This window comes from Hippoglossus stenolepis, chromosome 4 (genome assembly GCF_022539355.2).
Source record: "Hippoglossus stenolepis isolate QCI-W04-F060 chromosome 4, HSTE1.2, whole genome shotgun sequence".
In the NCBI taxonomy this organism is placed as follows: domain Eukaryota; kingdom Metazoa; phylum Chordata; class Actinopteri; order Pleuronectiformes; family Pleuronectidae; genus Hippoglossus; species Hippoglossus stenolepis.
The window spans coordinates 10,914,975-10,930,111 of NC_061486.1; the positions used below are offsets into that span (position 1 = coordinate 10,914,975).

A 15,137-nucleotide genomic window follows, 5' to 3' on the forward strand; every position below is an offset into this window, starting at 1 on the left:
CTGCTGATCTGACCTGTTTCTTCTTTTCCTACACCTTTCTTTGTACTGTCGACCCTGTGACAAAACCTGAAACCAAGTTTATCATAATTTTGAATCCTGGGAATAGAATTTGTGTAGTTTTGTCCAGAAGCACCAACTGTACTTGTAGAATTGAACGGTAATCTTGGTTCTGGGGGCAGCCCTTCTCCCAAAATTATAATTTTTTTATTCTCTATAAGATATTTAAAAAACAAACTTTATTTTTAATGTATAAAGAATATAAAAACTGAACTAGTCAAGTACAGTACAGTTACCTCACAATCGTACTTACGTAGTAAATATTTTATAATCAACACAATTTTTCACTTTAATCTGTGTGTTGTGCGAATTTAATATATATTATCTTAACTATTTACGTTTATAAAAATCGTCCTATAGTTCTGACTCCTGCTCAGTAGGTGGCGGCAGTGCGCCACACAGTTTGTCTTTAACCACAATACAAACAGAAGAAGTGACGCTCAGGTGACGCCATTAGATCAGACACCACAGAGCTAGTGTCACGTCACTAGAAGGTGTAACATCTGGACGCTTTTTCCTCAGGCTCCTGCAGCTGGAGAGTTAAGAAGACAACTCTTTCTCTCATTGTTATTTACGGTAACCGAGATTAACACCGTGCAGTTCAGCAGCAGGAGACAGGAATCGACTGAGTCCCTCCGGTTTGTGTAGATGATAAATATGCACCATAGATCAGAGCTGGACTGAAGCAGCAGTGAAGTCCGTCATGTTCACCGAGGATCGTGCAGAGGACACTGGGACCAGAGACAGCGGGGATGGATCATCATGTTGAAACCGGACCTCAGACTCAACCTCCAGCTTGAATCCACATCCACGAGTCCTCATCGACACGTCGCCCTGAGGACTCACTGACCGATCGTAGGCGCAGTGACACGAGTCATGTCCAGGTCCAGTCGGCGCTACAAGCCTCTGCTGCAGAGCAACGGCAGCGGCTCCCCCCTCGGCTGTGACCGGGTTCGAATCCCCCGGGCCCGGGTGCTGCTGCTGTGCCTGCTCGGGTTCCTGGTGCTGGCGGTGGTGCTGGGAGTGTATCTGTCAAACGACACCAGCATCGGACATGTGAACCATGTACCAGCCGCAGACCTGACCAAAGAGAGGGTAAGAGTTATCACAGGAAAACCTCCCCTGGTGCTTATAGTATTTTTTACATTTAAGTTTTGTTTCCTATTTTTTATATTTTTCATATTTATACTTGCACAAATACACCACAGCAAAAATAATCGTCACATCACATTTCCCTGAGCCCAGAGTGATGTATCTAATCAAGAGTCTAAAAGATCTCATCAGGGTCAACACCTCATGAAGAGAAGCAGATGTTATGAACAATGTTTACAGATATAAAATGAATAATGTGAAGTAACAGAATGACAGCATGAGGTAAATAATGACTGAATTGTTGCTTTCCTGGGTTTACTAAACGTCCTGTCTCATATGTAGTTTACATGACACACTTTCTCTTCCCCCATCTTCATTTTCATCACTGATCGTGTCGTCTCTTCTCCAGTTGTCCCACAAACCCAGCAAATGCTCACCAGCTCAAATCCGCCGCCTGGCCGCTCAGGTGGACGGGACTCGTCTGTGGGAGACTCACCTGAGGCCCATCCTGATAGAGAGGCTGCCAGGGACCCAGGGCCACCTGGCTGTAAAGCAGGTGAGTGTGAAGCATAACTACTTTCCTTTTCTATAAGCACATATTGTATTCTTTAATCAAAACTCTCTTCTGCTTCAGCACATCACCTCCATCCTGAACTCCCTGTCTGCCGGCTGGTCCATCGACCTCGACTCCTTCCAGTCGCCGACCCCGCGAGGCTCGGTCGGCTTCACCAACATCGTGGCCACTCTGGATCCCTCGGCCCCTCGCAGGCTGCTTCTGGCCTGTCACTACGACTCCAAGTTCCTGCCTCCAGACCCCCGTGACCCACAGAGGGTGTTTCTGGGGGCCAGTGACTCAGCGGTGCCTTGTGCTATGATCCTGGAGCTGGCCACTTCTCTGGATGCTCAGCTTAGATCCTTCAAACAACAGGTATTGATGCCGTTGTGTTTTTTTTTACATGTATATTGACAGTTGGAGCAGAGGCTGACTGATTCGTTTTTCGATTAGTTCAACTGGTTAAAGTTTACTCTTTCCTGTCTTTCTTCTCATGACGAAGAGTAAAGATCTGAAAGGCTGAGGAGAGAATCTTCTTTCTTTTGTTTTTCCTCATACCCTCATTTCTTCCCCCTGCCTCTGCAGCTGCAGTTTAGAATAGAAAATGCTGACTGTAGCCCATTCTATTGAGCGCAGCAGTCATCTGTGTACAGCAGTGTCTTTCCAGAGGCTGTGTTTTATCTAGTTACTATTGAAAGACACACACATTTTTATACACACACTGCGACAACCCTGCAGAAAGAACAACTGCACTCTGTCGCCACTTTTTGTGAAGTGTATTTTAATCTGATTCCCTTTCTTCTCCTCTCAGAAACTTCCCGTCTCCCTTCAGCTTGTGTTCTTTGATGGCGAGGAGTCATTTGAGGAGTGGACAGCCACAGACTCGCTGTACGGCTCCCGACACCTGGCTGAGCGCATGGCCAACACGCCTCACCCCGCCGGCTCCTCACACACCACCATGCTCCATGCTGTGGTGAGGCAACCGTGCTTTACTCTACAAGTCCTCCATGATCGCACCCTCACATCCTGATCCAGACAGATGCTGAATTATAAATAACCAGGTTCAATGTAGCACAAACAGCTAATTTTAAATTTGAGAAGAGTTGGAGCTGACTGATGTTTAATGAGCCAAATCCCTTATATCTTTGTCCCGTGTAAGTCATGTAAATCAACATTACTGTTTTTAATCTCAAAAACATGTACTATTATAAAAAGATAACTTATTATTATTCAGTACCCACCTCCAGCGACTGACTGCTCCTTTCTGACTTCAATCCTCTCTCCCTAGGACCTTTTTGTGCTGCTCGACCTGCTCGGGGGTCCTGATCCACTGATTGCAAATCACTTTGACAACACAGCACGCTGGTTTGACCGTCTGATTACTGCAGGTAAAGAAACTGTCTGTAAATTAACTCACTTTGACTGTACAAGCTCTAACTCTGCTCCTCATTCTCAGAGAAGAGACTCCATCGACAGGGTCTTTTGACGTCTCACCCCTCAGAGCAGACGTACTTTAGGAAGGATGTGTATCTTGGACCTGTCCAGGACGACCACATCCCCTTCCTTCACAAAGGTGAGCGAAACAACCTTTTGACATTTCAAAAAAAAAAAAAAAGTTTTTACTCTCGGTTTAGATGTTGGTGTATTGAGAAAATCTGATCTGTGTGGAACAATACAAGAAAAAGATACCATGGGAAAGTTTGTGCCCACTGCCTTGCTATATCCAACATAGCAAATAAGGTGTTAAATATATTTATGTACGGTATTATACTGCATGAAATCCTTAAACAATCACTCATCAATTGACATCATGTCCTGTTATTTAATGTAATGTGGTCTTGTAGCTTTTAAAATTAATGTGATTGTTTCCCTCCATTTCTGAAAACCAGATTCACACATCTTTGACCAAATCTAATGCATACTCTATAATAATGAGTTTTAAAACCAAAATCATTATAATTAATCAATTAATCTGCCGATTATTTTCTTGAGTGACCCTCACTTCCTTCCTCTCTCCTCTCCCTCCGTCTTCACAGGCGTCCCCGTGCTACACGTCATAGCCACTCCCTTCCCACAGTTCTGGCACACGTTGGACGACAATGAGCAGAACATGCACCGCCCCACCGTCGAGAACCTGACCAAGATCATGGCTGTGTTTCTGGCTGAATACCTGGGCTTCTAAGCACAAACACATGAAGACCACTGCTCACGTTTACCCTGCACTGGAGAACTCTGGTTACGAATGAGTGACCACTTGCACAAGAGAAGTCCCTAGTGAAATTAACTCAACTGAACTGAGATACTAGCTGACCTTTGCAGAAGACTTGTCTCTGCTGAAGTGTTTAGTCTCCTTAGTTTAACATCATGGAGGAGTTGGAGACCTTATTTTTCCAAAACGTCTCGGCATGTGAAGTTGATACAGAGTCTTAAATTAAATTATTAAAGTAATATTTAATAAGATAAGATAAAAGAATCCTTTAATGTCATGGAGATGCACTAACGACAGACCGATGTGAGCTGCTGTGAATGACGGCCAGAAAATATCTGTGAGTAATTCACTTCACTTTGTCTGAAGATGCTCTTGGCCTTAGTACCCGTTGCTCTTATTGCACATTCTGTGTCAGTTTAGGGATATTAAGAGTGAAATAGCCAACAAATGTGCATTTACACCACGTGAACGGGGGAGACAAAAGTCTGCAATAAGGTTTCAATGGTTTGCTCAGTTTCTCTCAGTAGCTTTGTGAAAAAACTAAGACACAGAAAAATTCTGTTTCTTGAAACATTCTGTAACTTCTAGATGTGGAAAAATGTCACCAGTGACGTCTTACCTTCCCTTCAACAAGCTGAAACCACTTGGGCTTTACAGCACATCTGTGAACCGGTGTATTAAATTTAATCCACCCATATGATGCTTACTTTAAATGGTCGTCTGGTCTTGTGTTCTATATATGTATGAGTCAAGGCACAATTTTGCTTAGTCATGTTTTGGGAATAAAACCTAACTTGCAAAGTTTTACTGAAACAATTCAAGAAGGAGACAACCATATTGTACGTATGTGAAAAACAGGTGTGATGTAGAGGAGGTGGGGGGGCCTGGGTTGTGTGTGGTACAGGGGGGTTTAAGGTGAATAACGGAGGAAGGGTAGGCTTCTCCTGAGGGTGCCCCACTGATGGCTGTTTGGAAACTGAAGGAAGAAATGAGAAACAGAAACGTGAGAGAATAGCACTTATTATGTCATGTCTTAATCTAACCACAAGAGGGTGCCATTATTCTGCGTAAAAAAATGGCAGAATAATGCAAATTGTTGGTGTCGACTATTGTGAGGACAGGTTGAACTGGAAAGATGCTTCTCTTGTTCTCTTGATATGCTGGTGGCATAAACGCACTTACACTAAACTACGTCTACTCTGTTTTCAAACAGGAGAAGCATAGAACGATTTTTGGATTAAACAATCTAATGATTATTGAGGACCCTCTACCGATTGTAAATATAAAGAATTGAAATTAAAAAAGGGCCCATTCTAGAGCAAAGAAGTGCTGTAAAACTGTGCTTACGAGTACTTGAGTACATTTTGTGAATTTCCTTTCTGCCTCTTTCATTGATTATTTTACCTTTAGACACCTGACTATCTTGTACATTGTAGTTCACACTAAAAGGTTTTAACTGTTAGGTGTAAGATTTTTATGTCAACCTTAAAAAAGTTGGTTTCCTCTTCCTCCCAGATGTTGTGTAGTAGAGGAAACATATGTCTTACATGTTACTTCCCCACAGCTCCAGGGGTTGGCCCCGCTGCCTCTCAGCCTCTATGTATGTCGGGCTCGGAGCCAGAGCTGCTGTAGCAGCGGGTGGCTGCATGGGGAGAAGGGGAAGCCCTCCGGCAGCGTGTAGCGGTGCCTTCGGTGAAAGGCCACTGCGGTGGAGGCCTCAGCACACTCTCCAGCTCCCTAGGGCAGGAGGAGGAGGAGAGAGAAGTGTGCAGCCCATCTGAAGCTTCTGTGGAGCTTTGTCTTGCATGTGTTCATCATCACTCATCATTTGCCCAGTAGAATTTAATCAGAGGTAATCTGACACCATCAGGGTTATGAAAACACCCCATTCATCCCTCCGTCTCTGTACAAACACACGTACACACACACACACCCACACACTCTGTCCCTTTGCTATTGAACCAGCATCAACCCACAGAGCGAGGGAGAGCGTGATGGTTACTCAGTGTGGACAGAAAACACATTTGAATACAATTTTCTTACCAAATTAGAAGCAAAATTGTTCTATTGCTTCCAATAATCTCCACTCATAAACACATGGCCATCTTTTAAATGTTGTTTATTACAATATCATATAATATAAAAAATAGAATGCATTTGAATACAAAAAAAATATGAGAAAACAAAAACCCTTGTACGACAGACACACATGATCCCTTTCATAACTTTAAAAAAAAAAGTCGATCAACATACAATATCTTTGGTTACATCTGGAGTCATAAACGTGATGTGACAGGAAGGAGAGTACAAAACGAATGCCATGCTACAAACACGCAGGGCCACAGATGTGCATGTGCCCTCACTGGCTTTTACTGACATACTTTGGCAAGAAATGGCTCAAATAACCAAATGCAAGCTACAATCATATATGAAGAGCACATTTCCCTTTACCCTTAACGGATATAAATGTTCAATAAAAATTCACACTACAATTGATTTGTCTGAGCCATTTAACTATCTAACAAACAACTTTCAAATTTATTACTAGAGGGGGGGGTAACCCATTTGATAATGACCTCAAAATTGATTTAATACCTGTAGTCTGAGATTGTGAAACCTCAGTTTGAGCAACAATGTGACGTTCCAAGTGAAAATGAATATCATTTCCTATCCTCTTTCTTTCCCCAATGATTCATTTTCTTTCAGTAAAAACTAAAAAACTGATTGATACATGCTTTAAATAGATTAAATGTACAAAAGAGACAAACAACAAACATACCAATAATAAAAAAAACAACACATAAGCCATTACTGTAACTAGATGCAACACTGAAGTATATTTTTCGTGTACCTTAATTTGCCAAAGATTTGACTGCTACCTGTGTTATGACAGTTTAAATCTCAGACAGGTTTAAACTGAAGGAGCAATTCCATCCGTTTACAACAGATTTCATCATTATTCTGTTTTCTGATTGACCTTTTCATGGAATTAGAAATTACAATTTTCCATTTAAGAAAAAAACAGGACATTTCCAGACTATGAGTTGCACCACTGTCATAACATCACGGCAACACAGCGTAAACATTGTGTGAATGAAATGTGCAAAATATACAAAAATAAGAGGACAGGTTTGACTATACAACCAAAACTATCACATTAGGTTTTCAATATAGATCAAAGAGTTACAGAAACGTGGACGTAAAAACATTTTTAAAAAACCTCGAAGTTTTAAAATAAGGCACTTGTCAATATTAACAGAGTTTGGATGCGTGTGACAATAAGTGTCACTTAGTGGGGTCACAGCAAACGTTTTAGTGTAATGATTCTAATAAAAGCTCAGTATTTCAAAGCTCCTTTTCATCTCCCAAGAGCACCGACCTTTTGACTCAGCCACTGTGTCGCTGAGTGTCCTATAAAGTACTAAACATGCATTGCATAGAGTATAAACCCTTTTATTTCCTGTGGCATATTCTTTACTAATGCAGAGCAGCGTCCTCAGTTGAAAACTGCATTTAGTCATTTAAAACAGTTTACTGATAAAATGGAAGTAGGCTGATGTGTAAAGGGGAATTCCTGCATTTTTCAAACTGGGCTCTATGTTTATAAATGTGGGTGTGCAAATGATTGATACTTACAAATACCACAAATTTGGTGCAGTAGATTGTATCTGCCTGCAGCCGCCAACATGGCGGGAGTGGCTACAATGTAAATCTAATGGGGCAACTGTGACAGTCTAGGAAATATCCACTAAAAGTCACTTTGTTACCCAATAAAGGGCTAAAATTGTTTTTCTGGGCCTTTTCTAAGAATCTGGCAACATTACACATGATACACATGACAAGAGCTCTCACTGTCAAGTCTCATGAGACTTGACTTGTTGCAGGAAGACGTACTGGAAACATTAGTGAGAGAGAAAGAGAAAGAGAGAAGAGTTTGGATTTCACTGAGATAAACGTTTATGGCTGAATCTTTTTCTGATGTGGGCAATGTTGATGAAGTATGTGTTTGAGCTGGAGTATACGGACGAAAAGCTCCTACAAATCGAAGAGCGAGTGCGAGAGGCAAAAAGAGAGAAGGTACGAGCTGCTGCAAGGTTTGCAAGTGAAACTTTGTGTTGAGCGAGACATGTGTAATGTTGCCAGAGTCTTAGCAAAAACCCAGAATAACAATTCGAAAATTTAAAATCGGTGAAAAAAAGCGCTTTTAGTTGACCTTTCATACCCAGTTTGAAAAATGACAAAATCCCCCTTTAAACCTAGAATCCAGTAACATGTATGCAAAAAACATTGTATCGTCCTTGAGGATATAATAGTTGAGGAAAACAAATCTCAGCTGATTCACATAAAGCTCGTCCAACTCAACTCACGCCATCTTTTGAAGAACAAAATCTTCAGGGAGTTCCTGGAGTGTTGGTAGAACAATGTGTTCAGGCTTCAAGCAACAAAAAGAAAACCTAACTCCTGAATCTCTTGAGTCTTGAACAGTCAGGAAAGTATTTCAAGACTTGTCCTGTAGCCAGAGAGTCTGGTTAACTGTGTAGTTATTGTGTGGGGTGGATCCTCAGTGAACAACTTCCACTGCCAGAGAAAAACCCCAGGCATCTTTTTTCCCAGCGACAGCTGTACTTTGTACGCAGTTCAGAAAACTGCAGAGAACAGCTTAGTGAATCTGCAGAGCTGTGATGCTTTGTATGATTTTTTAACCAGGACCTGTAACTGGGCCAAGCAGACGAATGTGTGTCTGAACCAGCAGATGAATATCATCACTATTTCACATCCATGTGAAATAGAGCTGCAGAGGGTTTCTCTCAAAAGTGCCAGCAAAGACCTTGATGGCATCAGGCCCCACTGAGAGAGAATCATTGTACGTGTCTGAACCTCAGTTTACTGTAAAAGACATTCATGTCTTTGAGGGTTAGACAATGTTGAATAAAATCTTTTAGAAAAATAAAAACACAAACAGCGGGGTCTGTAACCTTCTGTATGTTGCATGGTTTTTGTTTTTTTAGACACACAGGCTTGCCTCATTGGGTTTCACAAGCCCATCTCATCGTCCACAGGGACAGACTGGAGCTGAGTAAGAATCTTTGAGTCCCCATCCATGTCCTCTGGATTCCCGAGAGGTGAGCCGACTTCCACGTCCTGCTCTGGAGAGGGGCTTCCCAGAAGCAGCGACTCTCCTCCAGGGAGGCCTAACAGAGCCGGGTCTACAGGTAGGTCCCCCTTGCCGCGGATATCGAACAGAGTTAGATTGGCTGATGTGGAGAGGGGCACGGGGCTCCACACTGGCTGGGACAAGTGGGTGTTGGCTGTGATTCCACTGTACATCGGACTGAGGGTGAGCATGCTCTCTGGGGTAAGACCATTTGGCAGTGTGGGGGTGACTGAATGGTCCAGAGTATGAGGGGAGGGGATGGCAGGTGTCAAGCTGGTCGCAACCCCATTCTCTGGAGCGTAATATGGTGGAGAGGAGTTGATGAAGTTCAGAGGAGATAATGTGAGGCCACTGGGGGTTTGACCTGAGGTGGTGGGCGGCTGGGAGGACACAGGAGGGGTGGAGGGGGTGAGAGCGGGGCTCAATATACAATTAGTGGAGATGGTTGGAGCTTCTGCGACTGGTTTGAAGGGCAAGCTGGTGAGTTGAATGCCTGCGGGGATGGTCAGAATCAGCTTGCCTTGTTGGACACTCAGGTAGGGGCCTCCACCGAGGAGCAGGTTACCTGCAGACGTGACAAATGTTAAGTTTACTCTCTCAAACAACAGGAGCTTTTTACCACTTACACTTCTAGGCTGCAAATTAATTTACTGATCAGTACAAATGTCAAACAATTATACAGTTGCCAAATTTAGATTGAACAGCTTGTTCCTTTCTACCAACACAGACATAAATGCATTAACTGTTCATTAAAGTTGCAAACCATTTTCACATTTATTGCTCTTGTTGTTGCCCATATTTAATCTCCCAGAGTTCACATCTTCAGGCTGCTTGTTTTATCTGACCATTAGTCCCAACCAATCACAACAGTTGCTGGTTAATCTTCTGCCAGTCTATTTATGTTTTTTATGGTTTCAGCTATGTTGCATTTGCATTTATCCAATGGATTCAGTTTACCTGGAGCAGCAGAGGGCAGCTGGATGATCCCAGAGTTGAGGAGTTGCACACCTGGGGCCATGCTGGTTGGGGGACCAACGCTCTGAATGGGCCTCAGCTGGTTTATTCTGACAGGACCCTGCGTCAGCGCCCCCGCTGCAGGGGCTGAGGTCAGGATCTGTAAGGGCACTCCAGCAGAGGGCATCGAGAGAGAGGAACTGGTAGGTACCACTTGGGGGAAAGAGAATGTGGGGGAGGTCTGGATGGAGGAGACAGGGACCAGCTGAGGCATGGAGAGCGGGACTAACTGTGTCGCTGTGGTGCATTTGGACTGGGGGACTTGAACTATTTGTGTTGGGGAGGAGATGGACATGACATGTGGGGCATGGATTTTGATGGGTGTGGAGTTTGTGGCCTGGTCACCCAGTTGGTGTGCCATCTGCTGTTGCAGCTGACTGTTGTTAAGCTGTGAGACAGAGAATATATTTCTAGTTGTTGAAGCATCCTGCTGCTGCTGTGCCAGTCTGTTGCCTGTGGTCAACGTCAAGGGGCTTTGAAACTGAGCAGCTGTTGAGGTGAGGGACGATACTGGGACCAACTGAGGGCACTGAGACACCTGGGCTCCTGAAGAGTGCTGGACCAGCTGGGAGACAGGTATACCCTGGATGGAAGGAACCACCTGGGGCAGAGAGAAAACCTGAGGGATGGCGCTGCTGGAGGAAACCACAGAGATAGAGGGATTTAACTGGGTGCTGGAGAAAACGACCCCCTCCCTTTGGTGACTGGAGAAAGGCACAGCAGTACTGGCGATGACCAGGCCTGCAGACGACATAGAGGCTGGGAGGGCGAGGGACTCCTGGGGGTTCTGTGTTAAGACTAGTGAAGGGAAACTGCTTGGGGAGGACAGAGTTGGTGAAGAGGGAGATAAAGATGAAGAGGAGGAAGATACTGTCTGGCTGCTGCCCTCTAAGTCATGCACACTGATGTAATCCATTTCATTAACACTCTTTGTCTTGGTTTGAAGAGTAAGCGAGATGACAGATGGATGGTTTGAGACTGGAGTGGTGTTAGTGCTGAGAAGGGCAGCTGGAAGACTGCTTGTTTTGGCCTCCATGGCAGATACCTGCTCTGCCAAAGAAGCTGCGCGATGTTGCTGCTGCACATCCATACTGGATTTGGTTATGACTTGAGCCCCGTTCAGCATCAAAGGAGGGCTGGCTGTAACAGGACTCAGTGTGACTGTCTGGCAATCGCCCAAGCTCAGCCCGTTAATTATGACACCAGCGCCGGTGCTAGAGATCAGGGAATTCCCATTGAGCAGCAATGGCTGAGAGGCCGTGAGGAAGCCACTGGAGCCATTGAGGATGAGCTGGCCTCCCGTGCTGCAGGGGACTGCAGAGAGAGAGATGATGGACGCTGCCGAGACAGCAGTCTCCTCTGGTTTGTCGGGGGTGTCGTCCATGGCGCTCGCCTCGTCCTCGGTGCTGTGGTTTCCATCAGACTCACTGAAATGGAGGAAAAACAAATGGGTCAAGTTTGAGCTCTTAACATTAGAAGACAGAGACATTTTATTTATTTTTTTATAAATGCTGATTTTCACCTGATTTTAGTAACTTTATCATTCTCTAAAACTAAGTCACTCAAGAACTCCAGAACAGTTTTGAAACTAAACTTTTAGTTTCGGATACTTTAGTGTATAATATCTTGCAGAAATAACTTTATCTTCCTAAATGGTTGTTAAACTGATATTTAAATGAAAAAGTAATCACTTCAAACGTCCTCATCTGTCAGACAAAACATATTCTGTGTGCACTGTGGCCAACTCTGTTATAAATATTTCAATAATTGTTCAATATTTTAATTATAATTTTATAACTGATATTTACATGTGACATTTTAGGTAATATGGGTCAAACGTTGCCTTTTCAACAGATCAGCAATTTTTACATTGTTTATATACACCCTGTCTCTAGTGATTAAACCATCCAGCCATTATCTATTTTGGGGCCCCAACGGGACTGGAGACAATCCCAGCCGACATATGGCGAGAGGTGGGGTACACCCTGGACAGATCACCAGTGTATTGCAGGCCCAGGTACAAAAACAAACAACCATTCAAACCTACGGACAATTTAGAGTCACCAATGAACCTAACCCCAATCGGCATGTCTTTGGACTGTGGGAGGAAGCCGGAGCACCTGAAGAAAGCTTACGCAAAGACAGGGAGAACATGCAAACTCTGGAAGACCCCGACTGAACGGGGATTCGAAACAGGAACCTTCTTGCTGTGAGGAGACAGTGCTAACTACTGCATCACCACGCCACCAACACGTTTTATCAGGCTCTTTAAGGATGTCAACAAACTAGTTCCCCACATGTGCCTGATTTATCCCCCATCAAAACCCATTAATTATTTATTACTTGGGAAAACAGTGAAAATAACAAACTGTCTCACAATGTTACATAATATGACAAAAAGAAATTCCTGGATCCACACCAAAATTTAATGGGTTTTTCCCTGACCCATATTGCATCATTCCACCAAGTTTCATGAAAATCCATTCTGTGGTTTTTGTGTAGTCTTACTCACAAACAAACCAACAAAACATGTAAACATCATTTCCAAACTAGAAATTAAACATCCACGATTAGACTCAATTTAACAATCCAAGTTTTCTCCTGTGTGCTGAATACATATATCAGTGATTAACTTATGATATATGCTGGCAACTGCTCTTTGTTTCATCCTTCTCTTTACTATCCTTTTTACAAGATTGCACATATTCTGCAGTAGATCAGAATAAAATGTGTGCAGGCACGAAGACAAAGCTGGACCAGATTTCTAGAAACCCTACCGGGGCCTGCGCTCAGTTTCTGTGTGTTAGAAAGTGAAACATCCTCCTCTCACTGCAGGCAAACCCTCCGGTCTGATAACACAGATCTGCTCTACTCTCTCTTATCAGCTCAGACCACAGCTCCCCTCTGCTTGGAGAAATACCTGTGTGCAGGGGGTCTCTCACCCCCTCCACCACCCCTAGAATATAAACTGGTGACTCTGTTTTTAACCTGGCTCTGCAGGCCCAGAGCAGAGGGTGCAGGCATTTCAGGAAACTTGAGCCATGTTGGGCGCCTGGATCTCACATTTCATAACAAAGCAACATGGCTCTTGGGTCTCAGACCTGTGTGGCTTCAGTGCTGTCAAAAACACTCCTCTTTCCTCCTGATCACTTTTAGTTTTGAGTTTACTGTGTGCATGGAGCTGCACTGGTGCCCTGTGTGGTGCTGGGCCTGCAGGCTTTGTTTACCGGGACGGTTTGATCTGTGAGGTTTCTGATTGATTCGTTTTTATGAAACACAAAGCAACACGTTGTTCTCAAAAAAAAGAGGGAAAGTTAAAAAACATGTGTCACGCTAGATTAGGACTTTGCAAACGGATTTAAAGTGAATCTGGATTCATGCAGCAGCTGATTTATGTTCCCAGTGCTCTTGCCTTTTGCTGTGGGTGCCGGACGGGGTCCTGTCCCTCTGCCTGCGGTTCTTGAACCAGTTGCTGACCTGTGTGAGGGACAGTCCGGTGACTTTGGCCAGGTTCTTCTTCTCGTCCGGTGTGGGGTAGCGGTTGTTCTTGTAGCAATCCTTCAATGCGTTCCGGGACTTCTCCTTGAAGCAGTACACCGTCTCCTCTCCGTCCCAGATGGTTTTGGGTAAAGGGAACTTCTTCCTCAGCCGGTACTTGTCCACGGCGCCCAGGCTGCGGCCCCGGGACCTCTCCGCCTCCTTGTAGCGGGCTTTCAGGTACAGGTCCTGCAGGAAGCCGTGGTTGGACGAGTGGAAGTCGTGGCTGTCCAGGATGGCGTACAGCTCCTTGAACTCCTCCCGGTGGAAAGCCACCAGAGCCTGGGCCTTCAGCAGAGTCTCGTTGCCACGTAGCAGCTCGGACGAAGGAGGTATGGTGGAGAGAAACCTCCACAGGCGATCCACATTGCCCGCCTGCAGGAGGGCCTCGCACAGACATGAGACCTGGTCCGTGGAAAAACCCAGAGCCGACTTCTGGAAACTTTGGAGCAATTCATCCGCAACTTGGACCGCGTCTTTCTCCGCTTTGGGCTCCGGGGCCGTCGGCTCCTCTGGGCTGTTTTCGGATTGTTCTGTGGGCTCCAAAGACAAGGAAGCCATTTTTACTTTAACTTTTTTTTTTCCACCCGTAGTTCCTCCTCCTCCTCCTCCTCCTCCTCTCTCTCTCTCTCCCAGTCTCCTGCAAACCACCAGTGTCTGTGACCAGTAGCTGACACGCCCCTTCACCCAACTCATTGTAGTCAAAAGTCCAAGAGTGCAACTTAGTTATAAATATATAAAATAAACATATATATTAGTATACAGATCATCTGAAACCGTTTATTTCTGTGTCTGTGCTATAAAGCTGTGTGATCTTCAAATTGCTTTTAATTCATTTGAACTTTTAAAGCACCCTGTAGATGTGTTTTGAAAAGTGCCATGTAAATACAGTTTGTTGTTACTACTATTCATCCCATAAATTACTTCATTTAACACTTCTCACATCGGCTGTTGGATAAAACTTGTTCCATGGAAATATTCATGTGTTTATTTATTTAATTAATTGTATTGTTGTTTTGTGAATCAATTTGTGCCATACAAATAAAGTGTTTTATTATTATTATTATTATTATTATTATTATTATTATTATTATTATTATTATTATTATTGATGTACTTATGGTAAAGATCAAATAAAAGCAATGACACTTTCTGTATGTCAGGTAAAAGTCTCAGGACAACTTGAAAAAAGAAAGGACTAACCTTGATTGTTTTTCTCTCTTTTTAAATAATAAAAAACTGACAGCTTACATTTGTGTGTCCAGGCCTTGACCTGAACCTCAGAGATTCATAAATGTGAGTCACACAGAAACGAGCATGGTTGTTAAGATGTAATAAAATATATGAATAATGAAGCCAGGGTTGCAGAGCTGCACCTCCATCAACAATCAAAGGAATGTAAAAAAATTGTGCTGTGGGCTGTTCTGAGGCCCTGCTCTGCTCTTCCCTGACTGTTGTTTTGAGGCTCACTGCATTGTTTGATCTTCTTTCCTTTTCTGCCCACACATGCTGTTATGATC

General features: G+C 43.8%; 2 protein-coding genes across 2 annotated transcripts; one reads left to right on the forward strand and one right to left on the reverse strand.

Annotated features, from left to right (window-relative positions):
* Window positions 1-481: 481 nt before the first annotated feature.
* On the forward strand, window positions 482-4,624 carry qpctla (glutaminyl-peptide cyclotransferase-like a). The gene is made up of 7 exons (XM_035153971.2): window positions 482-1,152; window positions 1,559-1,705; window positions 1,784-2,077; window positions 2,514-2,675; window positions 2,991-3,090; window positions 3,159-3,275; window positions 3,739-4,624. The coding sequence occupies exons 1-7, from the start codon at window positions 934-936 to the stop codon at window positions 3,882-3,884; spliced, it is 1,185 nt and encodes a 394-aa protein (XP_035009862.1). The 5' UTR covers window positions 482-933; the 3' UTR covers window positions 3,885-4,624.
* Window positions 4,625-6,013: 1,389 nt separating this feature from the next.
* On the reverse strand, window positions 6,014-14,225 carry six5 (SIX homeobox 5). Its single transcript, XM_035153969.2, has 3 exons — window positions 13,493-14,225; window positions 10,024-11,507; window positions 6,014-9,631 (listed from the first exon to the last, which is right to left on the reverse strand). The coding sequence occupies exons 1-3, from the start codon at window positions 14,176-14,178 to the stop codon at window positions 8,946-8,948; spliced, it is 2,856 nt and encodes a 951-aa protein (XP_035009860.1). The 5' UTR covers window positions 14,179-14,225; the 3' UTR covers window positions 6,014-8,945.
* Window positions 14,226-15,137: the final 912 nt, after the last annotated feature.

What these genes read in the sequence shown, in the direction of transcription:
- qpctla (XM_035153971.2), top strand. Translation starts at nt 934, where the DNA reads ATGTCCAGGTCCAGTCGGCGCTACAAGCCTCTGCTGCAGAGCAACGGC. An exon ending in GCCACCTGGCTGTAAAGCAG is followed by an intron (nt 1,706 to 1,783) that starts GTGAGTGTGAAG and finishes CTTCTGCTTCAG; the next exon opens with CACATCACCTCCATCCTGAA. An exon ending in CCACCATGCTCCATGCTGTG is followed by an intron (nt 2,676 to 2,990) that starts GTGAGGCAACCG and finishes CTCTCTCCCTAG; the next exon opens with GACCTTTTTGTGCTGCTCGA.
- six5 (XM_035153969.2), bottom strand. Translation starts at nt 14,178, where the DNA reads ATGGCTTCCTTGTCTTTGGAGCCCACAGAACAATCCGAAAACAGCCCA. An exon ending in TCCGGCACCCACAGCAAAAG is followed by an intron (nt 11,508 to 13,492) that starts GCAAGAGCACTG and finishes CCTCCATTTCAG; the next exon opens with TGAGTCTGATGGAAACCACA. An exon ending in GCTGCCCTCTGCTGCTCCAG is followed by an intron (nt 9,632 to 10,023) that starts GTAAACTGAATC and finishes TCACGTCTGCAG; the next exon opens with GTAACCTGCTCCTCGGTGGA.